This window comes from Neovison vison, chromosome 7 (genome assembly GCF_020171115.1).
Source record: "Neovison vison isolate M4711 chromosome 7, ASM_NN_V1, whole genome shotgun sequence".
In the NCBI taxonomy this organism is placed as follows: Eukaryota; Metazoa; Chordata; class Mammalia; order Carnivora; family Mustelidae; genus Neogale; species Neogale vison.
In genome coordinates, this window is record NC_058097.1 from 205493453 (window position 1) to 205516512 (window position 23060).

The 23060-nt window shown below is 57.0% G+C and overlaps 1 protein-coding gene across 8 annotated transcripts in view; it reads right to left on the reverse strand.

The window, feature by feature from the left end:
• The window catches only part of PPFIA1 (PTPRF interacting protein alpha 1), a 79376-nt gene that overhangs the window by 27225 nt on the left and 29091 nt on the right, over positions 1 to 23060 (reverse strand). For 7 of the 8 annotated variants that reach the window (XM_044260002.1, XM_044260000.1, XM_044259999.1 and 4 more), the window contains exons 3-16: positions 20929 to 21030; positions 20410 to 20574; positions 19737 to 19811; positions 19274 to 19375; positions 18892 to 19113; positions 17305 to 17451; positions 15693 to 15827; positions 14163 to 14246; positions 11181 to 11312; positions 9803 to 9865; positions 8656 to 8735; positions 5659 to 5794; positions 3316 to 3539; positions 1185 to 1416 (exon numbers count right to left, since the gene is read on the reverse strand). In XM_044260002.1, the coding sequence (XP_044115937.1) occupies positions 1185 to 1416; positions 3316 to 3539; positions 5659 to 5794; positions 8656 to 8735; positions 9803 to 9865; positions 11181 to 11312; positions 14163 to 14246; positions 15693 to 15827; positions 17305 to 17451; positions 18892 to 19113; positions 19274 to 19375; positions 19737 to 19811; positions 20410 to 20574; positions 20929 to 21030 (1899 nt within the window). Of the gene's footprint in view, positions 1 to 1184; positions 1417 to 3315; positions 3540 to 5658; positions 5795 to 8655; positions 8736 to 9802; positions 9866 to 11180; positions 11313 to 14162; positions 14247 to 14580; positions 14656 to 15692; positions 15828 to 17304; positions 17452 to 18891; positions 19114 to 19273; positions 19376 to 19736; positions 19812 to 20409; positions 20575 to 20928; positions 21031 to 23060 lie in introns of all 8 variants that reach the window. The other variant, XM_044260007.1, reaches the window with a different exon arrangement.

Consider the following 23060-nt stretch of genomic DNA (forward strand, 5'->3'; position numbering starts at 1 on the left):
AATAAAACCCTCAAAGAGGGACGCCTGGGTGGCTCAGTTGGTTAAGCGGCTGCCTTCGGCTCAGGTCATGATCCCAGGGTCCTGGGATCGAGTCCCACATCGGGCTCCTTGCTTGGCAGGGAGCCTGCTTCTCCCTCTGCTTCTGCCTGCTTCTTTGTCTGCCTGTGCTCGCTCGCTTTCTCTCCCTCTGTCTCTGACAAATAAATAAATAAAATCTTAAAAAAAAAAAAATAATAAAATAAAAGATTTAAAAAAAAAAACCCTCAAAGACTTTAAAATATGAGTTAATTAGCTAACGATGTGAATGATAAAGACAGCAGGTGAGACACCACGAGGTGGACTCGTTACCACGGCAGACGCCACTACAGGGATTCACGGCTCATTCAATCACACGCTGGTAATGATGCAGCTAAAAATAAAAACGGACAGGAGAGTCTGACAGACAGAAGTGCGATGGAAAAGCAGAACGCTGTGAACGTGATTTTATGTGGGAAAGAGGCACGCGCGCTTGAAACCTGAGCCACACAGGAAAGTTATCAAAGGTACTTCAGAGCTGCACACTTGTCACCGAAAACCGTAGGGTCACAGTGTTTCCAGACCCTGATGAGCACAGACGCCCCGGGACCTCCCAAGGGCACCGCGGTGTGTGGCTCGTGGTGCGGCCGTCCGTGCCTCATGCACAGAGCTGGCGTCAAGCACGCGGTCCAGTGCATCATTGAAAGAACCAATTTAAGCTTTCTTTTTTGACTGAATGTCCTATACTCTCCACTTCGGCACCTCTGATGCAAAGGACAGCAGTGACTTCTCTGTAAGTGTGTTACACGCTATGGAGACTATCCACATTACTTCTGTGAAACTGTCTATTCCTAGAAAATAATAATTTTCCTCTTGGAGCTGCTGCACCCGGCACAGGCCCACGTTGTCCAAAGTTGCACCAGTAAAAGCTCTTACGGGCTCATGATGACACGCTAGGCCGGTCATCCAAACGCCACAATTAACGTGTCCCTGTGCTGAGTGATTACATACTGGCCAGTCTAAAATGTCTTGAGCCTCTGAACGTAACAAGTGAACCTGATTTCCCTCTGGGACAAGACACCCAACCAAGGCACCTGTGCCGAGTCTGAGGTCGAACTCAGGGGCTGGGGCGGGGGGCACAGCCGGCAGAAGGGTCGGCAAATACTCACCAGCGTCATGACCCCCAGTCTGTCCACCTCCCTGGCGGGGCTGTGTGGGCCCCTTCGCGGAGTGGAGCGCCCGCTGTGCGGAGGGGACGGGCCTGTGAGCGTGGATGTGGGGTGTGGGGGGGCGGCACCCCCAGACCGGAACCGGCCCGGGCTGTCTAAAGTGCCGCTGCCCACTCGGCTCTCAATCTCTTCCGCCCGCTGCTCCGTGCTCTCCTTCTCTTCTTGGATCAGCCTGGAACGAAAGCGCGAGGTCAGCCCCTCGCCAGCGAGCGCATCGGCCCCACAGACCCAGGCCCCACAGATCCAGACGAGCGTATGCCCGTCAGAAGATTCCAGGAACAGCTGCTCTGACAGTAACGTCTTAGTACACGCCGTTTCAGGGCACGACCAAGTCAACCTTCCACGGAGTCCCACAGGGCTGCTTCCCGCCACGCGTGTCTCATTCTACTCGCGCACGCGGACACCCCGACGGGGCCCGCCGGCGCGCTCCTCCCGCACGAGGGCTACGTGAACCTTATTCTTAGAGCACGGCCGTGTGTTTACAGCTCCGAGTCCTCAAATGGAAATGGGGGACTGACGCAGCTGAGGGACCAACTCACGAGGCAATCGGGAGTCCCCACTCAGGGGTCTGGGTTGGATGGAAAGCTGGAGCTGGATTTTTTTTTTTAAAGGCTGAATTCAAACAAAAGTCTTATTTGGTGGAGTTTCGGAGCAGCCTCCTCCGAGTTCCTGGTTTCCCGTCAACTCTGCTCTGCTGATGTGGAACTCAGGGTGAGCGCTCCTCACCCCTCACGAACGGCTCGTCGGTGAACGGCTCGTCGGTGAACGGCAGTGTCCGTACGTGACTGTGTGAGTTGTTACCTAACACTAACACACAGTGTCCCCACAGGAACCCTTCCGATGACAGCTCCACTTACGTACCCTGAAACCGTGTTTTATTACGGGAAACAAGTCGGCGGCAGACCCGACCACTGGCATGGGTGGAAGACCCCTTGCACCTGGGCCCGGGCTCCCCCCACTTCTCCCTTCCCAGGCGGATGGGGAAAGGCTTTGGCGCTGAGCCAGCCGGCGCGCAGCCGGCCGCTCTTCCCTGTCCCTCCCACTAACATTTCTGTCCAGCTCCGCTGTCCGCGGGCAGGAAGGTGACCCGGGGCTGCTGCAGGACACACACACACAGGAGCTGTCGGGGCCCCTGGGCACAGTGGCAGCCCCCCACGCCGCAGAGGCCAGGCTCTGGGTCCCTTCCCCATGGGCCCAGGGCTCTGTCAAGTCACTACTACCACTGCTAAGAGCACTTCTAAGGAAAAGACCCTCGAAATAGCGAAAGACTGGAAGACCTATGTTCTCCGGCCTCTCCCCATTCTACGAAGCACCACTTCTGACCCGTTCCATTCGTTTAATGCCGCAAACTGCAAGCCTGAATGGGAGCCTGCTGGCCTGCAAACCTGGGCTTTTCTGCTCTGTTCAGGAGGCCGAGTGACACAAGCCGGCCATCTCCGGGAGGGGGATGGGAGAGTGGCGGGCGGACACCCCCCCGCACCCCGTCCACATGGGCTGCAGAGTTAGGGAACCCTGCAGCTCGCAGCGGGTAGAGAAGCGGCTCCCCCTCACCCTCCTGTCGCCCGTGCACTGAGCTCGGACGTTCCGAAGCAGCCCGGTCTCCTGCCCCGTGAAGGACCCCAGCTGCTTCTCCACAAGTGCACCAGGCCGGCCCCCTTCTCCCGCTCGCGACGGCGCCCCCCACCCCCGCACATCTTCCCTCTGCGCTGCGGGACAGGGAGGGCACCCTGGCTGAATCTGGGGCCCCGTGTGGCACGGAGCAGCATCGTGGCACACACCGGGCACCCCTGCGGTTCTCTCTGGCTGTGCTGTCGGCTTCTGGGGGAAGGGGCCGAACACCTTCTGCTCCTCCCCCCGATGTCACACGGACACGCTGAGACCGCGACCCTGGAGAGAACGCCCTGGCTAGCCGATGTCACAGTGAAGGGCAGTCTCAGAACTCAATTCCTAGGGTAGAATGGAGTAGTTTCATCATCGTGGGACACGTAGCAAGCCCTCACGGGATGTGTCCCTGACTTTCCGAGTGTGACAGCTCTCCTCAGAGACACTCCTGTCTCCAGGGGCCGGGTACCTGATCTCTTTGTTGATGGCGTCCAGCTGCTCCTGAAGCATCATGGCCAGCGTCTGGGCATCGGCCTGCCCACCGGGCGACAGCAGAGCGGCCGAACTGAAGAGAGTGTCCCTGTCGTCTTCGCCATCAGACACATCAACGTCACTCTCGAATGCCTGGGCCACGTTTGCCAGCACACTGGCTTGCTGGGCACGCTCCCAGTCCTGCTCATTCAGAGTCTGTACCTACGAAGAGGAAAACGGAATCTCACCGAAGATGGAAAGTAACAGCAGCAGTTATAGGAACTTCAGAGAACTCATCAGAAACTCCACAAGTTTCCAAACAGGAGCCCCAGAGGAACATGGAACAGGCCATGCTTCCAAGCTGCTGACATCTGCAGGGCAAGAAGCAGAGTCTCAGGCACCAGGCGAGGTGGCAGCCTACCGCCGGGAGGGCCCCCACGCGTGCCCGAGGTGGACATGTTTCTGTGACACCATTTATGTGGTGGGACAACCGGCTCAGACACAAAATCTGGAAATCAGAACAGCATCTCGTGGCCGGTCAGCCACGCTCACAGGAAGTAAAACCCATGAGATCCATGGAGGCTGGGCGCACCTCAGTGATCCTGACGCCTCACCTGTGTCCCCATGCAGGGGACTGGGCACGGCTGGAGTTTCCCGCCCCACTTCCTGAGGCTGAGAGGTGAGAGGACGCGGCACCTGCCCCGGGCAGCAGGGGCCCCACCGTGCTGAGCCCACACTCTCCTGTCTGAGGGAGCGGACGCTTGCAGGCACCGCACCCGGGACCAACCGCACACAGTTCCGGGCGCAGGCGCGAGCAGAGGCTCTTCCTGCCCTCTTCCCTTCATCCCAACACTCGTTCCCCTCTCTAGTCTCGGGGGTGCTGCCCCCCCACCCCCGGGGACAGCCCCACCTGTAGGCACGAGGCCTGGCCCTCAGCGTACTCAAGGACATCATTCTGCCCTCTCTCTGGATAATCAACTTTCTACCGGTTTATTCACATCAGGCTAAAAATGAGTTCTCCCTTCTCCCGCCAAACTAATGGGACAGAAACCACAGAATTTTTACCCCAGGGGTCCTTCCAGCTGCCACTGTGACTTTGCTCCCAGCCAGAGTACAGGCTCTCCGGAACGCGGGCCTGCTCCGTCTACACATCCTCGACTCCCAGTGGAGCCTGTCGCAAGCAGGCTCCCCCAAGCACTGGTCTCGGCTCGTCAGCTGCCCTTGACTTGTCCCCTCCCCTGAGCACTTGGGGGTTTCCCCCACCTCGATGTCATTGCTCTGTCTCCGCCTGTTCTGTCTCCGTCTCCCCAGCTTGTGCACTGGGAGCACCCGGAGCTCTATTCTTGGACCTCGGGTCTATCCACAGGTGGCCACTTGGTGACTTTACCTTGCCTGTGCCTCTAGATGCCACAAGTGGGTCCTGGTCTCAATCCTTCTCTCTAGTTAAGGCCTCCTCAGGCCCAGACTGGCATATCCAACTGCTCAGCAGACCTGTCCCCTCGGGTGTCCGATGGGCCTGCCGACCCGTGAGCCAGGCTGAGGCCCCACGCTAGCCTCCACGACCCTGTGGTCCTTCCCACCTCAGGAGACAGACTTCCTGTCAAGAGGTCACGTGGCGAGGAACTGAGGCCCCCACCACAGCCAGGCAAGGGCACCAACCCCAGGTGGGTGTTCCAGTGGCCCAACCTCCGGAGACCTGAAGCCAGAAGCACCCGGCTCAACCCTCCCAATTTCAAGGACATTGTGAACTACTGAATGTTCATTTCAAGCCACTGGGCACCACAGCCGTGTGTTAAACAGCGGGAGATGATGGACACACATGCCGCATCTGACTCCACTGGCCGCCCCTCGCCACACCGTGCGCACAGAGGATTCTGCCTCTCGTCCGTCCGTCCGTCCTTCCACACTGCTGCAGCGCCAGGGCTCCAGGGACGCCGGGTGCAAACCCGCTCAGGGAGGACATGGACTCAGAACATAGACCCGTCTACAAAGACACATGCTGCCGACCACAGATGTCTGTAAGCTTCCGAATGTGAATTCTTTGTGCTTAAGGATGAACGTATGTGTTTACCCTTAACAGTTCAGGCCTGTACTAACCGGCGCTGTGCTGTGCTTCACCGTAAGTCACACTTCACCCGCTTTCCCCCTCTTTAAAAAGAAAAGAAGCCCTAAGAGTAGACTCTGAGCCAGCAAAAGAAGAACAGGGGCCGGGAGTGGGGGCCAGAGACCGTGACCTGTCAGCACTGTCGCTCTGGAAGGGCGAGTCAGTCAGAGGACATGGCAGGTGACACTCAGCGAGGTGCGGGGGTGCTGGGAGCCCACGGGGGACGGAGGTCCTTGCCTTGGAAGGCTCATCTCGCAGAGCAGCCAGACGGCCCTTCTGGGGGCGCCGCAACACCGCCCCGCTGCTGTAGGAGTCCGTGGGGCCATCCGCCACAGGGAACCGGAAATCAGGGACACTGCCCAAGTGCGGTCGGCTGAGACAAGGGAGAAAAAGAAAAGGTCGTCACTGGAGGAAAAGTAAACTGTGAGCTCTGTCAGCCAAGCCAGAACCTGTCAGTCGGAAAATGATTTCACCAAAAAAGCCCTCTCCAAGGAGGGCATCTGTTCCTCGTCTCCCCAACAGCCCGCTGCCCACGCCCCACAGAGGGTGCCCCAGCAGGCGCGACCCCTGGACGCCCGGGAAAGCAGGGCAGACGCCCCGCACGGGCAGGTGAGCGCGCCACGGCCCGGGGGTCTGAGAGCCAGAGGACGGGTGCGCTCCCCAGCTCAGAGCCCACCCGCAGGCCCGCTGTCCTGCATTTCCGCGCCCCCGTCCCCCCGAATGGTCAGCAAGCGCACCGACCCATCACTCTGGCCTTCAACTGCCATCGTCCCACTTGTGCCAAGGCCCGCGGTGTGAGGCCTAGCGACCACAGGGACTCCCCCAGCTGCTACCAGCAGCCGTCTTAGGGCACCGGTGGCAGAAGCCTTCCGAGCCCCACTCGCGGCTTATGTGCACAGGGTGTGGCGGCACACCCGGGGTTTCCGGTCAGAAGCACAGGCGTGGGTGCGGTCAGGCCAACGGACAGCCGGCGCCCTGCGGTGAGCAGTCCCGAGGAAAGGCCGATGGAGCCCGGGCACCAGAGAGCAGAGCTGCAGTGGGCCGTCAGCGGCTCCCTCGGCAAGGGCTCCGGAGAGAAACTGGCGAGCAGAGAGGAGGAGCGCGGTGGCCCAGAGCCCGCACGCCTGGCCTCGGCCACGGGTTCACCCCTGTGCCCCGATTCTGGCCGGAGTCCAGCGGCTCCTTGTTCTCTAGGAGCGGAGTGGCTGCCTGCGTTTTCAGAAACCCTTAAGATCCTGGGAGACAGAACCCACTCCTGTGATTAGGGTCAACTCAGGAGGGGGCGGCTGGCACCTCCCCACCGTCTGCACTTGTGCTCCATGCGCCTCCCTCTGGTTTTTAAAGGAACGCATCCGTTCAGTGTGGCCTGAGGGTCCTGCGGCCACAGCCTCCCTTCTCTTCCTCTAGTCCCCGCTTACACCCGGCAGTTCGAGGACGGCTGCTCTGGGGCCACAGCACGTCGCGAGAGCGGTGGGAGCTACACGCACGAAACCCTGTGTGTGATGTGGGGTGGCACAGGGACCCTCCAGGGGTCACGAGTGTCACCTAATTCCGACCCCCTCTGGGGCTCACTTCCTCCCGAGCCCGCCACCCTGCATCAGGCTGTATCCCTAAACCGTGTCTCATCGGCCCCAACCGTGTGTGGGAGCCTGTCTGTCCCTCTCTCCTGCTCTGCAACCTAGACGCGTCCTTCTGCTGGAAAAGGTCACGTGGACAAGACCGGGGGTGCTGCACCTGCTGGCCGCCAGCCATCTTTCCAATCCCGCCCTCCACGGCCCGCCGGTGCTTCCCACGACACGTCTGTCCCACAGCGCCTACCAGCCTCTCGTCGGCCACCGGGGGGGGGGGGGGGCTCTACACGAGACGGCTCGAAACACGCCCCCTCCCGCACCCATCTTCGGACCACAGAGCCGCCTGGGACCCTGGCCACTCCTTCCGCCCCTCTCCATCCTTCACGTTTGCGAGCACACCCAGAACCGGCAGACACACACGGACTTCTGTCGTCACACTGTCCCACGGTGCCACCCCTCAGGTTTCCACACGGCCCCTTCCCTTCACACTCCAACTTCCGCCAGCGCGGCGGGCGCCGTGTCCGCCTCCTCACACACACACCTTCAAGCCGGGAGCAGCGCCACTCGTGACGCTGGCCTCCGGCTGGCGAGGCTCTCCGTCAGCAAACCAAGAGCCTGCTCTGCGTCCCGATCCTCCGACGCTCGGCCCCATCCGCGCACACTCCCGCTCCTCCTCGAAGCTCTCCCTCCGGGGGTTCCCCACACAGGGACAGCTTCCGGCTCTGCCTCTCTGGGACTCCACCTTCCCTGAAGCGTCCCCCTCCTTCCTCCATGCAGGCCCCACGGGGATAGCCACAAGATACCCCCGACCTTCCCGAGAGCCCACGCCTGTGATGGCAGAAACACCAGCACGGCCTGCATGCGCCCGCTTCCTGCAGACCGAGGAGGCTCACTCAGCCACCCTCTCGGTCCTGGCAGCTCTCGGTCCAGTGCAACTTTCACGTGATGACTCTTTGCCACAACGGGGCAAACAAACCCCCAACACCTTCGTGGGACTGACAGCCTGCAGGACACAGGGTGACCTGCTAGGCTCCGGGGCCAGCTGACCCCCTCCCACAGCCGCTGACTCCAAGCTGTCCCAGGAGACTTAAGGCGACCACATGTCATTCTCCTTCAGTCCCTTAAAGAACGTGAAAAGCTACAAGCACTAAGCCAAGCCCATGAACTCAAGGCACCCCTCACAATTCTGGCTGTGCGGCCGCTCCCCGGCAACCCCACTGGCCTTGCGGGGGGCTCACTGCTCCCAGGGGCACAGGGCCCTCCTCTGACACGCTAGGCTCCGTCCTCCGGGACCCACACCGTCAGTGCTACACTCTGGGGGCCCACAAATTCACCCGCCCATGCAAAGACTGATCGTTCCCTACCTTCCGAACCCCCACCCACAGCTGGGAGCTTGGCCAAGGACAGGACTCCCGGTCCCTCAGCTGCCCAAACCCAACCCTCCGCTCCCGTCTGCCACTAAGCGAGCTTCCAGCTCCGCATGACCCAGGAACACTCTTGTGGATGCACATCACGTCCTAAAACAAGGATGTGTGAACTGGCTCACGTGAGGCCCGTGGCTCCTCCAGCCCGTATTTGCGGTCTGGTTCGGGTCGGACACGCGGTGAGGGGAAGCGACCCTCGCCTCACCCAGAACATCCCCGTGAACTGGTCCGTGTCGTACCCGTGATGAAGGGACGCGCCTCTCAGCCGCGTCTGGTCTAACTCCGCTCTCAGCGCCTCCACGTTTAGGACAAGCTGATCCTACAAGAGAGCAGAGGGCATCGACTGCGGCCACCTCTTGCGGGACTCGAAATGACAACAGACTCCACGACAACAGACTCTTAACCCGGAGCCCATGCTGCTGGTCGCCAGAGGGGAGGCAGCCGGGCGGGTGTGGCATCGATGAACGGGGAGAGGAGGAGAACACGTAGGAGCTTCCAGTTCGCGATCCGTAAGTCATGGGGGTGGAAAGTGTGGCCCAGGACACACGGCCAGTGATCCCACAGAAACTCGTGGGGATGGGACGTGACCGCAGCGGTGGTGCGCACCCAGTGACATACAGACTCGAGAGTCTGTGCGCTGGATACCGCAACTGTCCGAACCCTGCAGGTTAATGATGTGCCAATTAAAAAGTATGGAAAAGTGACTTGTGTCACGCGTGGTCACATGGGCTCACGACCACAGCAGGGTGTCTGTAGCGGTCATGAACAGCCAACATTTAATTTCAAGCAAGTGTTCTCCAAGAGTCCTTAGGTCAACAGAAACACTCGGGTCACCAAATTACCTTCATCAACCCTGGCAGACAGAGCTGTGAGCTCTCAGTCACAGCCAGCCTTTAGCGGAGAAACACCAGAACGTGAACGATGACTAACTTTGCAGCAAGAAGCAGAACTTTCTGGGTGGTGGGGAGAGCCAGGCCCGCGCTCTACCGCGCAGTCTCCTGTTCTTGTCTTGCTTGGGGCGTCCGGAGCCCAGCCTCGCTTCTGTCCACGCAGAACAGCGCGGGAAGCGGACAGGGCACCCAACAGCTCACTAGCCGCGCTGTCCCCCGCAGCGGCCGCACCGCCCGCATTGCTTCTCCTTATGGCTGGAAATGCGGCTGCGAGCACACATCCGGTGACCCCGGTGCCTCCCGCTGACCTCCCGCTGGCCAGCACCGCACCACATGAGAGGTTTACGGGAACATTTCCACTTCTGAATGGACCAGAATGGACTGGAAACCTTCACTGAGCCGTAGAGCTCAGGGCAGCGGCCCCAGTAGCAGCCCCCAGATCGGCTCTGCTCCTAGCTCGGTGGACCCCCCCCGAAGAAGTCAGAGAGGAAAGTACCTTATCGTGTTGTGCCTCTTCTAACTGCTTCTTCGCAGTTTCAACTTCTCGCAACAGAGAATTCTGAAAAAGATGCAGACGGAGCTTTGGTGCTGGTTCTCGAAAATGTCCCATGCGGTACAGTATGGCCACGCTCTTGTGTAAAATAATACGGTACCACAGAAAAGGAACGGGCCACGGGACCACGCCTATCAGCAGGCCACATGCCCACAGAGCGAATGCGGACAATGCCGTCCTATGACAGCATGTAACAATATGTTCGTATAAAATCTCCACACCGATCGATTCTCTAAACATAAGTATGACAAGCTCGTGGAGTAAGTTTATTTTAATCAGTTAAAGCAGTTTGTACTAGCTTCTAGGCTTTGTAATTCACCACTCACTTGGGAATCCTGACGTGAGTGTCAAATGTGTAATTCAAATCTCAGATAAAAATATTCCTACACGAGGGTTGGCCCATAGGTGCGGTAACTGCCCTACACAGTAATAGTGAGTTTCATTATGGGTTCTACGTAGAACAAACGTGTCATGTCATCAGCCGTGACCGCAGGTGTCTCCGAGATGAGCGTGCTCCAGGTGCCAACCTTGGGAGAGATTCTGGGCCCAACCTGAGGGGGGCGGCTGTAGCCAGAACAGGTTTGATGAAGCCGGAACCCAAGTGTCCCCACCCGAGTTTCTGTGACACAGGTTCTAGGACGCGCCTGCGCCCGGTTACAGCTCAAGCACTTCCGTGACGGCAGTAAGAGCCCAGGCTCAGACTTTTTCCAAACCAGATGAAAAGAGAGAAGGCAGGAGATGAAAAAGGAGAATGTCTGTCTTTGGCCGATTAAAGCCCTTACGTAACACTGGGCTCCTACAGTGTCATCTTCCCAAGCGGGACAGAAATTCGTCCCTGAGCAAGAGCATCACGGCTGAGGGCAGAACACGAAGTTTCGTGCAGGGCTGGCGGATGAGGCCCCATCTGGCCACTGCCCGGTGCTAGAAATCAAGGGTCCCTGGCACACAGCACACCCACCTGTCCCCTACAGTCCGTGGCTGCTTTTGTGCTAATTACTGACAGCAGGAGGTTATTTTACACAAATCTACACAAGTATTCGCAATTAGTAAAAGCCTCCGATCCCCACAATTCTGGCCCTTTACAGACCCAGTTTAGAGACTCCTGCTCCGGACGGAGAGTAATACCCGTGGCGGGCGAGGACAGGACGCTGGCAAGTCAGTTCAGTGAGTGGGTCAAGTCTGTCCTGTTTCCACGTCAGAGAATAACTCCTGCCTCCGCTACGGGCTGTCACCTGCCGTTCTGCACTAGTCCCCAGGAGCAGAACGTGAGCACTCTCCTGTGGAGGGCGGGAGCCCCCCGGCCATGCTCGTGATGTCCCACCTTGTCCTCCAGAGCAGCCATTCTCTCTTTGAGATGGAGCTGAAGCCTCTCGTTGGATTCCGAAAGAAGCTTGTCCACCGTGTCTGACAGACGCTTGTTATGCTCCTCATTCATTTTTTCTCTCTGTCTCGCCTAAGACCAAGGAAACAAAAGATTACAAACTCCAGGGAAAGGTAGGACCCGTAGTTTGGCCACTGCAGACACTGCTGCTCTAAATACCGGGTGCAGGTGCCCCTTCGAGTCACTGTGTTTGTAGCCTTTGGATGAACACCCAGTAGTGCAACGGCTGGGTCGCAGGGTAGCTCTGTTTTAAACTCCCTTTGAATCTACTGTTTTCCGGAGTGGCAGCGCCAGTCTGCATTCCCAACATCGACGGGCAAATGAACAGAGATGTGTTGTGTGTGTAGACAATGGAACGGTACTCAGCCACCAAAAAGAATGAAATCTCGTCCCTTGCAATGACGTGGACAGAATTAGACAGAGGTGTTACGCTAAAGGAAATAAGTCAATCAGAGAAAGACAAATACCATATGATGTTACTCACGTGGAATTTAAGAAACAAAACAGATAAACATAGGGGAAGGGAGGGAAACATAAGACGAAATCAGAGAGGGAGACAAATCACAAGAGACTCTTAACTCTAGGGAACAAACGGATGGCTGCTGGGGGGTTGGGGGTGCTGGGGTGACCAGGGGACAGGCATTACGGAGGACAGGAGATGGAGAGAGCACTGGGTGTTACATGCAACTGATGAATCACTGACCTCCACCTCTGACACTAATAATACACTATAGTGTTAACTAAACTGAATTTACATTGAAAAATTTTTAAAGAAGAATAAAGGGTGTGATCAGTGTTTCCAAAGTGCCACGGACTAATGGCGTGATTCACGCGCGCTGCCCTGGGAGGTCCGTCCCACTGCCCGCTGCCCTGGGCGGTCCGTCCCACCGCCACCCTCGGGGCACCCGTGCAGAGCAAGGACACACCAGTGCGGAGAAGCGCAGGGACACGTCCCCGGGATCATTAACTAGAAGGCCCCACTGTTTCTGTTAAAGCACTCACAGGGCTGCAGGCACGTCGTGCGTTACTAACATGACTCGGGAGGCAGATTTACATGCAGGAACTGGCGTATTTTTAAGGGATCAGCTTATCTACACACGCGGGGAGGAATTTTCCTGTGTGTAAACAGAAGCTTGGATCTGGATTCGGGGTGGGGGGGGAGGTTGAACCAATTTACAAAGCAAAAGGTAAAAAAAAAAACCCATTTTGGAGAAAACTTCAGCGGCAACAGAGACTTGCAGCTGTTTTTCTGTATGTTCGTACTTCGCCTGAATGTTCTATAATGAAAATTTATGTTCAAAGATTATGACTAATTACCTCAAGGAATTTAAGAACATAGTAACAAAGTTGAGAGTCTGTGTTTGCCAAACCATCACCCATTTCCTGGTTTACAGAGCTTGTGCTGGCCCCTATCCTGAAGGAAGACAAGACCTAAGGCGTGCGAACAGGAAGTGCTCAGGGCAGCAGTCGGGACGGTGACTGAGAGCATCACCTGAGTTGGGGACAGGGCTCAGTGGGTTCTCCCCGGCAGAGGGGACAGGGTGGAGAGGGGCTGTCCAGGCGTGCCACCCACGTAGGAGGAGTGAGCCCACAAAGACTGGACAACAGCGTCAAGTCCTCTGTGCTGGCCTCCTCGTCTCTACAACATGGGTGCTGGCACCTCTCTTCCTGCAAGGATGAAACAGCACAGAGAACCCCGCCGCGCACACAGCAACTACGAAATGACCCACCACACCCCACAGAAAGGAAGCGGTGGTTGAGGATTTTTAAAGCAAAACAGCTGAAAAGTTGGCTTTGAACGGCCTGAGCTATGAAAGAACCCCCATCTCCACATGTGTCCTTTCCGACGACAACCCAGCCCCGAGAAGCAGTGAGTCCATCCCCGAACAGCTAAAGTCTAACCCTCTACCAGGCGAGCGTCTGCCCGTGTGCACACGTGTGCGTGTGATATGCGGGCCAGGGCTGCCTAAGTGGCAGTCCTGTGGCCAGAGACAGAATTCTCACTTCCGGGGGTGCCTGGGGGGCTCAGCTGGTTAAGCCTCTGCTTTTGGGTCAGGTCACGATCTCAGGGTCCTGGGATCGAGCGCCGCATCGGGCTCTCTGCTCAGCAGGGGAGCCTGCTTCCTCCTCTCTCTGCCTGCTTCTGTGCCAACTTGTGATCTCTGTCAAATAAATAAAATCTTAAAAAAAAAGAATCCTCACTTCCCATGAGCTTGTGTGTGATCTTCGGCAGCCCCTGGCCAGGCACATATGCTTCTGGTGAAAACAAAATCTGATGGCCTTGAACTGCCGGCCTACGGCTAGGGCCAGCTGACTGGGGCCGTGGCCTGGTTGGCTTGAATTTCTCCACACGGACACATGAGCAACTCCTCCAGTGAAAACTCTCTGGGGATTCAGCAGATGTGCTCCCCCTCCCTACCACAGCTCAAGGACGGTCGTCCTCTTCTCAGGAAGAGCTATCCTGGCCGGTGCCTTTATGTCTTGAGCGAGACTTCAGGACTTGAGGATCAAGGTGAGGCCCGTGACCTGACTTCGGGACCTCAATGTCATGGTCTAGGCGAGCAGACTAATCCTCTAGGAGCCCCAGCCAGCACCTGCAGTTTGGCTGAGGGGCACCTGTGAGATCCCACCTGCACGCGAAGCAGCTCTCCTGATGAGCCAGCCAGAACGGCGGGACATGGGGTCCCTGCACCCTAGCAGCACTGCCCCGGGGCACCGGTCTCGTCCCCCGCCACCAATGCTGACCTGACATGGTCTGTGTGGTGGGTGCACCCACCAGCAGACAGCTGGCAGAGGAGGCCACAAACTCTACACCTGACGGAGTCAAGAAGGGGACCAGTGTCTGGGTGGGGAGAAGCGGGAAACAAGGCGCCCCCTCCCCCAGCAGCGCCCGGCGCGCAGCCCGTGTGCCCAGACACGTACCCGCTGCAGTTCCTGGTTCTTCTCCTCCAACTGTGCCTCCATCTGCCGGAGCCTCTCCTCGATGTTGCCGTGCCTCTCCTCGGCCTGTTGGCAAAGACAACGTCAGCCCCACGGGCGGCCCCATCCGTGCCACATGCTGCGCGCCAGCAGGGCCAGCCACAAGCGCGACATGCTCTGTGCAGGGCTCACATACCGCCAGGCAGGGCGGCCTCTCCTCCTGCCCGGATCGCACCCTATGCGGCCACACGCGCCACAGCGCCAAGCACCAGGCCACCGAGGCCCAGCCGGGCCACCGCCGGCCTCTGCCCGCGCAGAGGGGCCTCTCCGCAGCCCGGCCCGGCCGGGGGCTGTCTCCCGGGCTCGCTCAGCACAGACAGCAGGAAGCGGCAAGCAGTAAGGAGCCGCGCGCGCGCGCTACCTTCCTAAGCTGGGAAGTGAGTTCGAACAGTCTAGCTTCCTTAGCGGCACAGCTTCCCGAAGACAAGAGGTCAGGCTACAAGGCCGACCAGGGACAGAAGCGATGACAGGGGGAGAAAAGAAACAGAGACTTTACACGCAGATCACAGAGGAGAGGAGAGGAGAGGCTGTTACAAGCTGGCAGCCACGAGCCCGCTCTCGGGCACGGTCCTGTAAGCCCCTGATACCGTCTGCCCGAGCCAAGGGCAGCCTTCGAGAACAGCACCTGGGACCGTTCTGCCCCCTGCTCCCCGGGGCCCCCCAAAACCGGAGCCAGGTGCGACGTGAGGCCTGGTGGGCACCTCCCTGCGGGCTCCCTCGGCAGGGGGCACGCGACCGTGCTCTGCCTGCTGGGTGCCTGCGCCCCAGGAGGCTGGGCTGCTCTCTGGGATTTGCGCTTCCTCTTCCTATGCAGACACCCCGACCTCAGCAGCCACCACATCACAGCTGGACACTGCGTTCTCGCCTGCTGGCGCCCGCCCCCCACCACCCTGTGGATGCCGAGGACTGGGAGGCAGGGCTGTGTCGCCCACGTGCCGGCCCGTTCTCTCAAACCCGTGAATGAGTTAGAGAGTTCGGTATTATATACTTATTTGGATCACCTTCAAAAGAGAATAGGATTTCCATTTTTCTGGGAAAAATCGATCCTTTCTTTTAAAGTAATCTCTCCGCCCCACGTGGGGCTTCCCCTGACAGCGGCGAGACGGAGAGGCGCACGCTCCCGCCGCCGGGCCAGCCAGGCGCCCCGGCCCTTGCTTTAGCCAAGGCTCGTGTCTCGAGCTTTGAGGTACTGACTCGATCCCCCTGAGCAGCAGTGAGCGTCAGAACAAGCCCCCCGGAACCAGTGCAGTGCACATCTGACAAAACGGGGGGAATCGACGTAGGGAGAACGAAAACCGGGACTCCTGGCGCTGCAAAAGCGCGCGACCTCAGACAGAAGCGCACGGGACACAGCCCCGAGCTCCTTCCTGGGCTCGGACACGCCGACACGAGGAACAACGGTGACCAGGGCTCGCGGACCCAGCACCACCCAACTCCAAGTCCCGGCGCGGCCCCGAGGGACACGCAGCCCACCTTGGAGAGCGCGGCGACCCTCTGCGCCAGCTCGGCCTCCACCTCGGGGAGCGTCTCGGCCTTCCGCAGGGTCTGCTGCAGCTTCTGCTCGGCGAGCTCCAGGCGCTCCTGCAGCTGCCGGTTCCTGTCCTCGGTCTAGGAGGGAGGCAAAGTGTCACAGCGCAGCCCGTCTGCCGGCCGCTCCCGCGTTTGATGCAACGAAACGAGACCTAAGCGCGAGAGCTACTGAATGAGCTGACAGAAGCCCACTGTTTTGGTAGCTGCTTCCGAGTACGGTTTTTCTTCCTGCGAGGAACATACAGCCACTTTCTTGGGCCTGATTTCAACGTGCAAAACCCCCCTTGCCAAAGCTCTGCTCTTCCTAGACATCTTCAACCAAGTCTCTAAATAGGAAACAGCTCCCAGGCATTAAAGAGAACCCGCGTTCTGTAGAAGCTGGCTCGTTCTTCTTGACAACTTAAGGAAAGAAGGGTTCGGTCCTAACCCTGCTTAAAAAATGTGAAGGCCTCGCCCTTCACAGACCGTGGGGGTGTAAGCCACATGCAGCTCACACGGCGTCAGAAGAGCAGGCCTTCTAAGAGCTCACCTAATGAAATGCTAGTCATGTTATTTTCGTAACTGAGTATTCCTTAAAAACACTCTCGTTCGAAGAAACATTTTTTTTAATGAAGAAAATTCAAACAAGACTGTTTCTTTAAAGAAATTTTAAGAGGCTCCTGGGTGGCTCAGTGGGTTAAAGCCTCTGCTTTCGGTTCAGGTCATGATCTCAGGATCCTGGGATTGAGCCCCGCATTGGGCTCTCTGCTTAGCGGGGAGCCTGTTCCCCCTCTCTCTGCCTGCTGCTCTGCCTATTTGTGATCTCTGTCAAATAAATAAATAAAATCTTAAAAAATTTTTTTTTAAAATCATGGATAAGCCGAGGTTCCTGAGAGGCCAACACCTGCTCGTGTGCGGGCTCGCTCCTTCTTTCTCCTGTGCACGCATGTCCGTGTTTATCTGTACGCGCCCTTGGAAGACACAGCACACTATACGCAGTGTTTTGTCGCCTACCTTTTACTGTCTTATGTGCTCTGGAAGAGCACTGCACAATGTAATTCTGAGTGGTTTCCTAATATCTTACTTTTTATTATTATCTTGGACCTAACGATACACTTTACAACATACCAGACAAGCTCACTTTGTTTCCAAGAGGCTGGCTTTGGCTCTCCTGCTAACTCCGGATGACCTGAGCAGGGCAGAGAAGCCAGTGTGGCTTCCCAATCACGGGAGGGACCTATTTCTGCACCTGCCATTCACCCCCATTCCAAGTACCAACAAAAGGGGCCAAGGGCCTCCACACTCTCCGTCATCCCCTCCTCCTCTGATAGAAATGCTAACATGCACCAGATTAATGTGCAATGAAAACAAAGCAAAGCAAAGAATGGAGGTTGCATAAAATCCTAAATAAGTAAAAAGTTACAAGTTGAGGTAACCAAGTTCTTAAACATAATTTCCTAAGATCATAAAATCTTTACACTGAGACTTGATTTCCAACACAAAAGTCACAGGAAAAAGGTCTTTAACTTCATCAGTAATAGACGAAAGTCGAATGAAGTTCGATGAAAGCCAGTACCTGCCGATGCATTGAGTCTTTATTTGCAATCTCATTTTCAAGTTTATCGTTGAGGTCATGCACAGAGGTGGCTTCGCGCTGTGCTGCGAGGTAGCGTTTTTCAAGAGTAGTGATCCTTTCCTCCATGTCCTCCTTCTGGGCCATGGCCTACGTCAAGTATTTCAAAGGGAAAAAAGGCAAATAATTAACGTATGCACATTAATATACTCCACACACAAAAACCAGACTAAATCTTGATTTTCAAAGTCAAATATAAAACCAGTGTCCTCAAAATTGAGAGGTGCCAATGCCTCCAATACGAATGAAAATATACTTAGCTCAAACATCCCAAGCCCCTACACCACCAATGAAGACTCAGCTGTCTTAATACTACATCTGGCCACTAAGTGTACCAAGCTCACTCTTTCCTACATGACGCTATAAAAGAAACGCAGAATCAAGTATCCCCACACAGCAAGAATGCTGGGAGCTGAAGGTGTGAGCAACGAGGCACGGCCTCTACCGGCCCCGACACCGGCGGGCTTTCCACGGAGCAGGCGGCGGCCTCTCCCAGACGGATCAGGGGCCGCAGCCGTCGTTCCCCTGTGTAAAGGCTGGATGAAACCGCAGCCAACCACCACAGAACTGGGGCATTGCTATCGATAAACAGAAGCGAAACGCCACGTCTGCTGTGACCGGAAGCCACCGTCTGAGGCCCATCCCGCAGCGAAGTCCACCCTGGGGCGTCTGACGCAGGAAGTGGGCCCAGAACCTTCCGCCCCGCCTTCCTGTCCCCCACCCTAAAGATTCATCTTAGGTCCTCCCTGTTTACTGAGCGTACGTCAGCGAAGTCTTAGTATTTCAAGTGAGGGTCTTAAAAGGGTAACGTCGCAATTCTCTGCGCACTAAACTCAGGTACCGAAGCTCCTACCCTTGCCAAAGAAAAATATAACTAAGTAGGCCATATGGTCCCCACAAATATCTTTCTTGGTTTTAAACTCTTGGGTGAAATGAGGCTACGCTACTGCGCAGAAAGGAAGCCTGTGTGACCACGTTCGAGGGTGTGACAGATCCTCCTGCAGCCCGGGGGTGGGGGTCGGCGGGCTGTGGGGGGACGGATGACTGTCTGTCTACAGGGACAGCGTAGAGGGAGCGACAGGTGGGGGCGCCAGAGAAAGCATCCTGCCCTTTACCTGTTTTGTAAACATGATTCGATTCCCATAAATCACTGCACATGTGGAAGCGGCTGCCGGAAACGAGTACCCGTCTACCGGGTCTGACAGCATGATCCTGGGGACCCAAGTGTGAGCAAGGCCCACTGCCCAGCGGGCGTGACCACCGACGACCGAGAGCACATGAGCCCTCTGGGCGCGGCGGGTCGGAAAGCTCGGACGGTGGCCAGCGCGCACGCTCCGCCGTGTGAGGCCCACATCAGCGCACGGACTAGCGGCATGACAGACACAGACGCGTGCACCAGAGCGAAACACAAGCGTGATGGAGGAGAGATCCAGACGGCCGACTCTGCCGAGGGGAGCCGTGCACACACAAGGGTCCCCCTGAGCCCCCGCGCTCAGCTGGACCACGGCGCGGCGACAGCCCGTCACTCACTTCACGGACATCGCGCTGCAGCTTCGTGTTGGCCTCCTCAGACTTGATGAGGTCCTTCCTGGCGGTGTCCAGGTCCTCCTCCAGCTCCGTCACGTGACTGGAGAGCGCGGCCAGGCGCTCCTTCATCTGGCTCTGCTCCTCTGACTGCTTGTCTATGATTTCCTGGAGCTCGAGGACTTTGGCAAGGTCTTCCTCGTGGCTTAAAGAACCGTCGGAAGATCTCTGGGGGGGGAAAATCCTTGAATAGCCTTGTTTGGTGAGTTAAGGGACAGAGCCCTTCCCGGAAAGAGTCAAGTGGCCCAATCTATGCCAGGGTCGGCTCCCACGGCCCTCGGGAGCACACAGAGGACATCGGGGAAAGACACAGACACTAAGGACTTGCCTTTCCGTTTGTGCTCGGAGTATTTTCTTGCTCGTGGTTCATGTCAAGCAGTCCGTCGGTTAACGTTTTTTTCTGATTATTCTGTTCTTTAAGAATCATTAGCTAAAAGCAAAGAATTGAACACAGAGTGAGGAGATAAAGAGACATTCCTCTCGGAAAGATGCAACTACAAACTGTGAACACGGGACTGGGCAGCACACACGGTGATGTTGTCTAGCCTGAACACAACTAGTCAGCAACTAGGTCAGTGCTCTCGACTGGACGATGGGGACATAAGGGACCGTGTGACCCGGCGCTAAGAGCCTAGTGCTGGTCACTGCAGTGGCCCGACAGGCTGGCTCGCTGGTCAGAAAGACCAGTGACACCTGACGGCCGGCACTGCAGGCTTCCTGCTTCTTATGAAAACAAGGGATAAAAATTCGAGTCCCTCTAATCAAATTCCCTGGTGATTGACGCAGCTTACCTCTTTGTGGGTGGCTCCTAGTTCTTCTTCCAACAAGCTACACCTCTCCAGGGCTACTCGCAGCCGCTCCCTCACCTGGAAACAGGGGGGTTGAGTGTGTACGTGTTTTTGTTTAATTGCTTCTTAATGTAAAGTCACCCTTGGGACCCATTTGCATAAGGTAACATGACAGAAAGGCTTCAATGTCTTTCACTGATGTTAATGTCACGAAAACTGGCTTGCTGGGGCCCCTGGGTGGCTCAGTCAGTGAAGCATCTGCCTTGGGCTCAGGTCATAATCCCTGGGTCCTGGGATCGAGTCCTGCACTGGGCTGTCCGCTCAGCGGGAAGCCTGCTCCTCCCTCTCCCGCTACCCCGCCCAGCTCATCTGTTCTAATAAATAAGATCTTTGGGGGAAAAAAAACTTACTTTGTAACAGCTTTAAATTTGGCATTTGAGAGAAATCTTCCCCTAAATAAGTTACATCACCCATGACAAATCAATATACAGCATACGGTAAGTCTTAAGACACTTGTGCCAACCGCCACGCTGTGACACACAGACGTCTGTCCTCTCACAGAAAAGGTGTGTACAGGAGCTCGCGGGTAAAAGTGAACTGCAGTCACACACGCACGCACGAAGCGTGTCCCTGACACAGGGCACGCGCACACCGGGAGCCGCGGGGGCTCGGGCACCTTTTCGTCCAGGGCTTTGTGGTGCTCGAACAAGGACTTGAGGGCTTTGAGCACCTCCACCTCGCTGGACACGCCCGCCGGGGACTGCGCCTGCCGCTTCACCACCGTCATGCGCAGCGACCGCTCGTGCCGGGACACGAGGCACTCCAAGTGCTCCAGCAGCAGCTGGTGGGACAGGCCAAGGCAAAAGCATGTTGAAAGAGCACTTAGGATTTCACACTTCCCTGGGGGGCAAAAACCCCTTTTAACCGCGAGCCAGGCCAACAAGAATCCCTTCAATTCAGTCTAAAATGAGAGAGCCCCCCCGCCCCCAGAATGAGTCAAAACAGCGTTAGTTCTCATCACGACCCAAACATGGTCTGAGCCTGCTGAGCTCATCCATCAGGGTCGACTCTACGGGGAAATGTCAACAGAGTGTTCAAAGCAGGTCGAGCGGAAGCGCCCTGAGCCTACAGGCAGCAGCCGTGCTCCCCAGGCGACCCCTGCCAGCATGCCAACGGCGAGAACAAGCCTACTGACCCTGGTGTTGTTCCTTTCCGCCTTCAGTTCTGCGATCTCTTCCTCTCTCTCCAGGAGCTGCTCCCTGCAGACGTTGAGCTCCTTGGTAAGTGCCGCGAACTCCTGGGGGGTGGCAACAAAACCGGAGGGGGGCAGGGGGTGTTAGCCTCCGCACCCGCCCACCACCCCCAGAGTCCCGCAGGCACACAAGCTCCCTCCTTGTGACCTGCCCGAGTCCCAAGTGTGTTTCCGAGTGCGGGGTCTGACACGCAAGGGGCCAGGGAGGTTTTCTGGCACCTCGCAGATATGCGGCTCAGAACCTCGGCTGAGGGGAGAACGCCAGGCCGCAGAGGCCACTGCTCGTCTCCAGCCTCCTGTCCTGCCTCAGCCAGCTCCTGGAGCCTGTGAAGCCCACAGGCTTGGGGCAGCCCCAGGAAGGGGCTGACAGCCCCCAAAGCTGGTCCGTTAGCCTCAAGGGGCTCAAAATCAACCCAGTGAAACGGACCTCTCACAACTGCTGGCAGGCCCGTGAGGCAAGGGACGCGGAAGATTTACGTCTGCACTCAGAGAACTTTCTGGGGGAAGTGTCCCTGAGGGGATGCCAGTTCCCCTCCCTGCTGTGCGGTCGCTCTCCCGCACTACTGAACACCGCCCTGGGGCCCGACGCACAGGCAGGCTCCAAGAAGTGGACACACACTCTCTGGTCAGTTTCTCAATAAGCAAAACTCCTCGGAAATAAGTAACGTCTTCTGTCCACGAATCTCCGTATTTCTAAGCGTTTTCTCTTCAAAGGACAAAGGAGGGAATAAAGGTTCACTTAACAATCTGACATTCAAAGTACAGAGAGTGGTTGATTTAAGCAACGCTAGAAAATTAACTAACAAGTGGCATACTTGAAGTCCATTTGTAAATTAACCCTTTGCAACACAGAGGGAACTTGATCGCGGAACGCACAGCATTTCCGGCAATCCGACTTCGCAAGGCTGGTGCACAAAAGCCTACGGAGCCATGACAGAACCGAAACGGGCTGATCCGCCAACGCCAGGGCTTCAACTGTGCAGTTCCACCTCTACCTGCATTTTTTCCAATAAACACATCGGAAAATCTTCTGGAGATGTGCAACAATTTGAAAAAACCGACAGATGAACTAAGTAGCCTAGAAAATGTCAAGAAATTAAGAAAGGGGCACCTGGGTGGCTCAGTTGGTGAAGCGTCTGCCTTTGGCTCAGGTCACGATCCTGGGGTCCCGGGACTGAGCCCCATGTCGGCTCCTTGCTCAGCAGGGAGCCTGCTTGTCCCTCTCCCTCTGCCCCTCTGCTCCCTCTCTCTCACTCATACTCTCTCTCACATAAAATCTTTTTAAAAATTTAAGAAAAAGGCACGCCTGGGTGGCTCACTGGGTTAAAGCCTCTGCCTTCAGCTTGGGTCATGATTCCAGTGTCCTGGGATCGAGCCCCGCATCAGGCTTTCTGCTCAGTGGGGAGCCTGCTTCCCTTCCTCTCTCTCTGCCTCCCTTTCTGCCTACTTGTGATCTCTGTCAAATGAATAAATAAAATCTTTAACAACAACAACAAAAAAACATTTTTAAGAAAACGGCAGGTCATAAATGTGTGGAATATATATAGGTACTGGCCTTTTTTATCATTTGCGGCCATAGAACATGTGCAAATCTACTACCAGCAGTTAAGCTTTAGGCGAGTGCACGCGTGCAAGCACCCCCCGCCATACCCGCAGCCGCCCGCAGCCGAGAGCGGCCCGAGCCAACGCTGGCCGCCGTCTGCAGTCACGCCGGCGAGGGCGGCCGCGGTCCACGCGGTGCTAGCGCGCAGATCCCGTGCCGCCTCCTGCGGCTACCACGGCGGCCACGAGAGCAGCAGGAATCTGCCGGACACTCGTCCTCTCCCGTAAGCAGCTCTGTCCTCCAGTACCTTGCGCGTGGCAGTCAGAGGCGACGGCCTGTGCTTCCAGCCTGTCTGTCGTTTACTGCAAGCCCAGAAGCCCGACCACCACCCCGCGGCCCGTACGAAGTGCCAGTCACTAGTGCTGCTGGGCGCGCTCCCAAGAGGCAGAGCAAGTCAAGACGCCCCAGGAACGAGCAGTGCCGCCCGCCTTCCACCAAGTGCTCAGCTCCTGGACCAGGGGTGTCATTCCAA